The 8,583-nt window shown below is 35.3% G+C and overlaps 1 protein-coding gene across 1 annotated transcript; it reads left to right on the top strand.

Annotated features, from left to right (window-relative positions):
- Nucleotides 1-5,259: 5,259 nt before the first annotated feature.
- Nucleotides 5,260-7,752, top strand: LOC133803314 (probable indole-3-pyruvate monooxygenase YUCCA4). Its single transcript, XM_062241309.1, has 4 exons — nucleotides 5,260-6,210; nucleotides 6,518-6,766; nucleotides 6,913-7,035; nucleotides 7,332-7,752. Exons 1-4 carry the CDS (start codon nucleotides 5,584-5,586, stop codon nucleotides 7,560-7,562), a joined length of 1,230 nt encoding a protein of 409 aa, XP_062097293.1. The 5' UTR covers nucleotides 5,260-5,583; the 3' UTR covers nucleotides 7,563-7,752.
- Nucleotides 7,753-8,583: the final 831 nt, after the last annotated feature.

Here is an 8,583-nt window from a genome sequence, read left to right as displayed (position 1 = left end):
GCTTGATATGCTATGTATTATGGTATGAATGATCGGCTAGAGCCGGGAGCGGTGTAGACCGAGAATGGCGAAGGGCCAGGAACGGCGTTGGGCACATTGAGTGCAAGGCCTAGAACGGCAAAGGGCCGGGAGGAGCGTTGAGCACGTGGAGTGCGAGTTGCCAGGGCGAGTCCCTAGAAGGATACCTGGGATATCCTCACGGCGTGGTCCGCGAACCCAGGGCTTAGTAAATGCCTAGGACAGCTAGGTCGTACGTGTTTAGCCCATTGGTGGCCTGTTTATATGCTTGATATATGTGTTGCATATGTTATCTGTTTGTGGGTTTTCTTGCTGGGCTTCGGCTCACAGATGCTCTGTGGTGCAGGTAAGGGTAAAGAGAAGATCAACCAACCATGAGTACAACAGGCGTGAGGCGGCGTGTACATGTTTGGCCAGCCTGGCTGCCACAGCCAGAGGGTTTTGGGAGATGCTTGTAAATAAACCTAGATTTTGTCGTCTAGTCGACTTGGTTTAGTTTATATGTTGTAAATATTTCTAAACTGTATTTTGGGATCCCAAGTGTAAAACTTTTATAATTATCTATGGAAATTACCATTTCTCAAGTCTTTCCTTTGCTTATGGCTTAATTACACTATTTGACTTAAAACCTCGATTAGCGAGTTGAAAGTGCGATTTTAAACTCACTTAGTAATGGCTCTAAGGAAGTAGGGCGTTATAGTAAGATCATGCACTACCCTCTCAGCCGCAGGTTAGGTGTTCTCTGTATCACTTTTTTTCTCACTAAATCCTTTCTTCTCTTTTTTTATTAACTCAAAATTCTTTCGTCTTTTTCCAACAATCTTTAACTGTAAAATCCCTAATGATATCCTGCATAGTCTCTTTTTTTTTGTACGTCCTTGAACCAGGCTGGTTGTAATGGATAAAGCTATTTCACTCAGCTTTTGGTCTAAATGCTTCTGCATTGCACCAAAGCCTCTTGGACTTTCGCAGATGTTTCTTGTGGTAAAGTGAGTATGAATTTTCTCACTTCTGTCAACTCACTCATGAATGTGCCAAAGCCCTGCTTCAGAGCGCCCACATCCTGCCTTAGACCATCTACAACTTGCCTTAGACTATCAACATACTTCTTTGTCTCGTCATCAGCTATAGCAACAGGGGGAACTTAGAGGTACCAAAAACTATGGTCCTGACCCCCTTAGCAAGCAGGATTTGCAAAAATAAAACAAAAAGAAAGAGATCTTGAGCAATAACTACATAATTTTTTGGGATAATCAAGATTAGCACATCAAACAAACATTTCACTGAAATAAAGAAAGGAAAAAAATAATTAGTTTGTTTGATTGGAATCCTCCAGATTTTTTAAGCCACTTCTTCACTCGCTTCACTTGGATGTCTGTCCAAAAATCTATGCAAGGAATAGTTCGATCAACATAACCGGAGTCAACATGATCCAAATAGAAGAGCTACACCATAAAATAGTAAACAAAAAATGTAAGTTTCTATACACTGCCTGTGCAAAAAATTTAGTCATAACTTGAACAATTAAAAGACAAATAAGATATCTGGAGAAAGATTAAGCATCCGGACAAGTATCTGTATCCACCCACTTGAAACTTCTTGATGGACTCCATAAGGAACCGCACGCAGAAGGTGGCCCAGTCTTTCAATGCTATGGAATTAACATCGTGCAACACCTTCATGTAAGAAGCGCTAACTTTATTTCCGATCATTGGACACAAGATACTGCCGATGCATGTCAGGGAAAATCTTGCAATGAAGAGGTCATCGGCGTCTTGTGACTCCTTCAGGTCTTTCTCCAACTTTCTTAGGCAAACGCTGCATTCTTTTCCCACAACAATGTTCACCAAATTTGTTTTAGGAAGTGGGCAGGTCATTTTAATCTTTGCTCCCTCATCTTTTATATTCATCACTCTTTCAAAGGCAGCAGCATTGATGTAGAACTCCTTGCCATATATGCATAACTTGTTATCGGTCGTGTTAACGTTCTTAACCAACCATTGAATTAAGCTACTATTAGTGCTCAGACCATCAATCCTCATTAGAGAACCGAATCCTGTGATTGCAGCCACCTCCTTTTGGTTTGGCGACATGACTGACATGATTTGACCAATTCTCTCGACCGAGCACCGGGTGATGATGTCCCCAGCCTTTGATATTCCCTCATCCCCCGATGTTGCATCAAGACTTTTTTTTCTTAATTTTTCGACACGATCAATCTTCGAGGTGGTTTTTTTTTTTTTGGGGGGGGGGGGGGGGGGTAATGGGGCATCTTTCTTAGTTGGATACAATAGGTGGTACATGTCTCTGTAGAAACTTGTTCAATCTTATTTAATGGTGTAAAGTCTGCATGAATGCGGCCCGAAAATAGTAGCTTTCAAAATAGAAATCAATTTATGATGTTAACATTCTTCACAAAAACCTATAAACAATGTACATAATAAGTTTTCACCAATTTGACCACTTATCAAATTCAAAATTAAATTACAAGTTCAAATATTTATGAAAAGTTTAGTCTTTAAATTAAAAAATTTCCTTCACAACCCGATTTAAACCACAAATCTAGATGACCATCTAGAATAATCGACTATGATCTAGATAGCACATAACAAAAAATTAAATAAATGGTGCAGACTAACAGATGCGCTAGAAACAAAATGTATATAAAAGGGTACAAAAAACTTTTCCCTCACAGACAATTCTCCATCTAAGAATACGATCGATTATCGAAATGTATATTCCAACTGCAGCAATTACAAAAATGAACAAGTCTCGTCTCTTACTATATAGTCTCTTGAAAATTAAATTATGAACCTCCAAGTTTTTAGACAAAAACCAAAATTAACAATAATTCTACTCTTACTAGTTGAGACGAAAGAATGTTCCCTTAAGAGTCAGAAAGTGTTTTATTTCCATGTCTAGGATAGTTATGGAAAATTAACTCAAGGATTTCTCTACCACTCAACAGGTACACTCTAAAGTAGCATGGAAAAATAAAAGTGAGACTCAATGATCTTAGAATATTGATCTTCGGAAAATAACAACAGTTGCTTAATTAAATATTGGTTAACTTTGGCTTCCTATAAGTTTCCTCATAAAATGAGTTTCAATTCTTAGTTATTCATTTTGCATGTATAGCTACTAGTTTATTCAATAGCTGTTTTATTGTTTCATGGAAAGAAATTAAGGTTCATATTACACTAGGATGCCAACTTGGAAAGACATGGATAGCTACTGTTCATGGGTTACAAGGGCTTAACCAGGACAAGTAAAGTGTGTTATTAGCAACCAACAAAAGGTTGTCAAGAGTGGCTTTTCTTGTTACTAATAGTACTAAGTTCATTTTCAGTTTTAATACTATTTGAATTTTTATGGTCAATGAAATTAAAGGCAACTATATTTGCAACTTAAGAGAGAAAATTAAAATGGAAATGTTTATATTTGTTTTGAAAGTCTCATTGTTATTTATCTATGTTTACTTTTGGTTGGATTGGTAGTTAGTAAATGATTTAGATTTTGGTGCTTTTACATATATATTCATGATTTCTTGTTCTGAGGCATCATCTTACTCAATTTCTTTATGTACATATATCTCGTTTCATTGCCTCTAAAAGGAAACAGAGACATTCATTCTTTCTTCTCATGGTAAATAGCTTTTTGTTTGCAGTGATTTCAAGTGTGGACATGGCTTTTTGGTCATTCTTCATATGAGATCATCTTATGTTGGTTTTGAGTGCTTTGATTGTAACTAGCAACTACTCATATTTATATTGGTTTTGAGTCCCTTGGTTATAATGGGAATTTGAGAAATGAGTTTTAAGTGAATTTTTTTATGCTCATAATTTAGCTTCATGAACTAACATTGCAATGTCCTAATTCTATATTCAACAACAATGTATCACAAATTCCCATATGCTTCCCCCAGCAATGTTCTAGATTAATCCTAAAAATGTATCACTCACAAAAATATAATCGATCATGACTATCACAAACAAAAATATGAAACACTAAATCTTTACAATCAACCAATATTCAACAACAGGCAGCATGCATTTCCCGCTTTATTTTTATTTATTTTTAAAATCAAAATAGAAGAGGCTTTGAAAACTAACTCTATCAATACATTAACTCAACTACTCTATGCTCTCCTCTGCACTCTCTGAGACAAATTATTATTTTTGATCCATCATACCTTCGAAAATTGCAGTGGATCTCCTAGATTTTAGATACATAGTTCTCTTCTTGTTTTGAGCTTCAATGAGGAGAGAATGAATGACCGAGTTAACAAGAAATTGACTTTTAAAGAAGCAAAAAATAACACAATAATTGATCATGATAAACAACTATACCTCTCAAAGTTTGAAATTGACAAACCATGATCTAGACCTTCTTTGTTTTCCACCCAACACAAGTAAAAGAAGCAAAATGTCAATTCATAATGCATAACAGCAGAGGAATCCATTAAACCATACCCAAAACTTAAATTATCAAAGAGTTTTGTACTGAGTTTTCACTTCAACAGATAAGGGGATCATGGATTGAGGTTTGAGTGTTTTTCTTTACAGAGAGAGGTTGTGTTTTTTTTAAGAAAGAGGTCGAGTTTTGCTTGAGACAGGCTGAGAGAAGAGAGTGAGAGTGAGAGATTGGGTAACCAGATATTCAAGATATAGTGAACAGTGCAAAAACTATTTACCCCTGCTCACAAAAGGCTGGGAATGTCAGCTAAATTTTTTAATGCCCAATTGAACCCGAGCCCTTCAATTTGATCCAACAACTATCTGGTTTTCACGGAATGGTTCCGTGGACGGGATAGATTCGGTCCCCAAGTAATATAACGTATTTAAAAATGAGTTTTGCAAAGACTTGAAGTGAGGACTCGTGACATCTCAATATTCCTCTAAAATACTCAATCAACCTAAGCATTTATTTATTTGAGTAATGATATGTGCACCCAAATATTATACACAGTGACGTGTCACTACTTTTTAAAATAGTGGATCACAATTTTAATAAATATAATTGTCTAGACTAAACTGACATATTGCTGTGTGTAAATATAATGTTTAAGTTTATATTTTAGTTGCCGATATCGTTACTCTATTTATTTTTATGAGCTTTACCTCATCTATATACTACAACAACTTTTCTTACTACTGCTACTACAACTACAATCCCACAAATCCCTGCAGGCTAAGCTAAGCTTAACCTGAAGAGAAAAGGGCCTAGAGAAACAGCAGAACCAAATCCTTTCCTTAACCTTCACGCCTCCATTACTCGTCTCTCTCTCTCTCTCTCATAAAAACTTCTGTTTTTCCTTTCATTTTTCTATCCATGCATTAAAAGTGTTCCAGTCTCTCACAGTCTCTCTTTAAAACCCCTTCGTTTCACTCCCCAAAACACAGAATACCCCCCACTATTCCATCTTCAAGTTCTCACTTTTTTCTTCTCTGAGAAAAAACAGAGGAAGTGGGAGAAGGAGGGATTAATTTTCTATATACTTTTTTATTTTATTTTTCTTTAACGTTTCTTTAACCTGTATTTTGGTTTCTTGGGATTTTATAAAAGATGGGCTCATGTAAAGAACAACACTCGAAGTGTGTTTGGGTTCAAGGACCGATTCTGGTTGGAGCTGGGCCGTCTGGTTTAGCAGTTTCGGCTTGTCTCGCTCGTCAAGGAGTACCCTGTTTGGTTCTCGAGAAAAATGACTGTATAGCTTCACTTTGGCAACAAAGAACTTACGATCGTCTCAAACTTCATCTTCCCAAACAGTTTTGTCAGCTTCCTTTTATGGATTTCCCTGAAGATTATCCAAAGTACCCAACTAAAGACCAGTTCATCTCTTACATGGAGTCTTACGCTTCACACTTCGCAATAAAACCCCGCTTCAACCAAGCCGTTCAGGCTGCCCTATTCGATTTGGGTTCGGGGCTTTGGCGGGTAAAGACCCAAGAAGCCGACTACATTTCCCGGTGGGTGATTGTGGCCACCGGAGAAAATGCAGAGCCAGCTATACCGGAGATTGTGGGCCTGGACAAGTTTCATGGGCCGGTTGTCCACACCAGTGGGTATAAGTCCGGTTGTGAGTTTAGAAACCAGAAGGTCTTGGTCGTTGGTTGTGGTAATTCCGGTATGGAAGTTAGTTTGGACCTTTGTAGACACAATGCATTCCCTCATATGGTCGTTAGAAACACCGTAAGTCCCCATCTCTCACTCTCTAAAAGAAATTAAGTTTATTATTATTGTTGTTGTTGGCGTTGTTTTCCAGTTTAAACAAAACAGTTTGGCTTTTGTCTTCTTTATGTAGATTTTTAATATCTTCTTGGTTATGCTTAAAAAATTCGAAGTTTTGACTATTCTTCCTAGTTATGTTTTTTTTTCCACTCTCGGCACTTTTCTCAATATTATCCTTGTCGTTTTTTGAATCTTTATTACTTAACTCTTTAGGGGATATTTTGTGTTTGAGATTTTAATTATATGTTCAATGAAACAAACATAACAGGTCCATGTTCTGCCTAGAGAAATACTTGGCTTCTCGACTTTCGGAATAGCAATGGCACTACTCAAATGGCTACCACTGAAATTAGTCGACAAGATCCTTCTCTTGGCTGCCAGTTTCACCCTTGGTAACACTGACCAATTGGGTCTCCGGCGGCCCAAAACCGGCCCAATTGAACTCAAGAACGCCACTGGTAAGACTCCGGTTTTAGATGTCGGAGCCTTATCCCAAATAAGATCCGGCAAAATCAAGGTAAAAATTTCTCATATCAAAACCGTACTAATGTTGGCTAGTACTTGTTTTAGTGTTTGGAATTATTTATATATAAATACACACACATATATATATATATATATATAACTTGAGTAGTGATGTGGAGAACTTTTCTTTTTCTTCAGGTTACGGAAACTGTGAAGGAGATTACGAGAAATGGAGCTAGATTTTTGGATGGACAAGAGAAAGAGTTTGATTCTATAATATTGGCAACTGGGTACAAAAGTAACGTTCCTACTTGGCTCAAGGTAATCACAATGTCATGATCAGGTTCTTATGCCAATATTAGTTTTTAGATTTAGCTCTATCTTATTATGAATCACACATCGCTTTCTTTCACTTGGACACATTCACAGACCCCATAAACCATTACAAATCCTCTATCTCCCTTTCTTTTATTTTTTTTTTCTCCATGCACACACACACGCACACCCAATTTTTTTTTTTTTTTTTGGAATTTCTATGTTTTTGTTTTTTTTAAAAAAAATATTTTATTATTAATGATATTAATTAATGAATGTTCTATTGATTTTATATGATGCAGAGTTGTGATTTTTTCACAAAAGATGGAATGCCGAGAACGCCGTTTCCTAACGGGTGGAAGGGAGAGAATGGGCTTTACACAGTTGGGTTCACAAGAAGAGGCCTTTTGGGAACGGCTTCTGATGCCGTTAAAATAGCCCAAGACATTTCTGACCAGTGGAGGACTATAAATAAAGAAACCAAGACTTGTTCTTGTAATTCCTCACATATTATCCTACTTCAAAAATCATAGCTCATTCCCTAAATTCAAATTGTAGAAAAAGAAAAAAAAAACTAACAAAAAAGAAGCCAAAAAAAAAAAGTGAGAAAATATATATTATGTTTTAGCTAGAATTGTACTTCAGTTTTTTATTTTATTTATTTTAGTGGATTTCTTGTAAATATTCTATATATAACAATTTTGGATGTTGATTTTCTCTTCGTCGCTGAGCTCTTGTATGTTATTTCTTCGCTTATGTTAAAGGACGTTTCAGTAATTGACTTCATTTCGGACTTTAAATTTAAAAATATTAATTATGTGTACTTTTAAAAAGTTTTAAAATGTTGACTACATTAATGAATTTAATAAATAAGTCGCGTAATTGACTCATTAATAAATTATCAATTCATTGGAAATCTTTCTTTTGTATCTTTTATAGCTAAAACGTCCCTAACATTTTGCTTAGTTTAATTATTGGTCCCCATTTTCTTTTTCAACAGTTCACTATTTTTTCTTAATTATTATGTTACTTTCATTGTATTTTCAATCAAACTCTATAAGAAATTTCACTATATTTTCAACCAAACTCTATAAGAAACCAGGGAATAAATTGTGTTATCAACCTTTAAAAAGCTTAATTTTTTTTGGCAACTTGATGATTTTGTTTTGTAAAAGATTATTGGAATGATTTGAAAGATGTTGGGACAGATTGACAAAGAGTTAAAATTTTCACCTAGTGATCTTTGACTATATTAAGATATGTCTTAGAAAAATGAAATATCTATTGTAACACGAGGAGTGTTAAATAAACTCTCTAACACACTCTGTTTTGCACCCTCTTTTTTTTTTAATTTAATGATACGTGTCTTATTTTTAAACTATGTTTATTTTTACAAAATAATTGATTATAATATTTTAAATTTGTTAGAGTTATGCTCCCACCACATATTTATTTTACTTTTCTATATTAGAAAATGTGAACTCTCTATAAAAAATTCACTTAAAGAAAAAACATTTGCTTATTGCCTATAAATATGATATATATTAATTTATT

The sequence above is a fragment of the Humulus lupulus genome, chromosome X, assembly GCF_963169125.1.
Source record: "Humulus lupulus chromosome X, drHumLupu1.1, whole genome shotgun sequence".
NCBI classification, from domain to species: domain Eukaryota; kingdom Viridiplantae; phylum Streptophyta; class Magnoliopsida; order Rosales; family Cannabaceae; genus Humulus; species Humulus lupulus.
This window is presented reverse-complemented; position numbering and strand designations above follow the sequence as displayed.

What these genes read in the sequence shown, in the direction of transcription:
- LOC133803314 (XM_062241309.1), top strand. Translation starts at nt 5,584, where the DNA reads ATGGGCTCATGTAAAGAACAACACTCGAAGTGTGTTTGGGTTCAAGGA. An exon ending in TAAGATCCGGCAAAATCAAG is followed by an intron (nt 6,767 to 6,912) that starts GTAAAAATTTCT and finishes CTTTTTCTTCAG; the next exon opens with GTTACGGAAACTGTGAAGGA. An exon ending in ACGTTCCTACTTGGCTCAAG is followed by an intron (nt 7,036 to 7,331) that starts GTAATCACAATG and finishes TATATGATGCAG; the next exon opens with AGTTGTGATTTTTTCACAAA.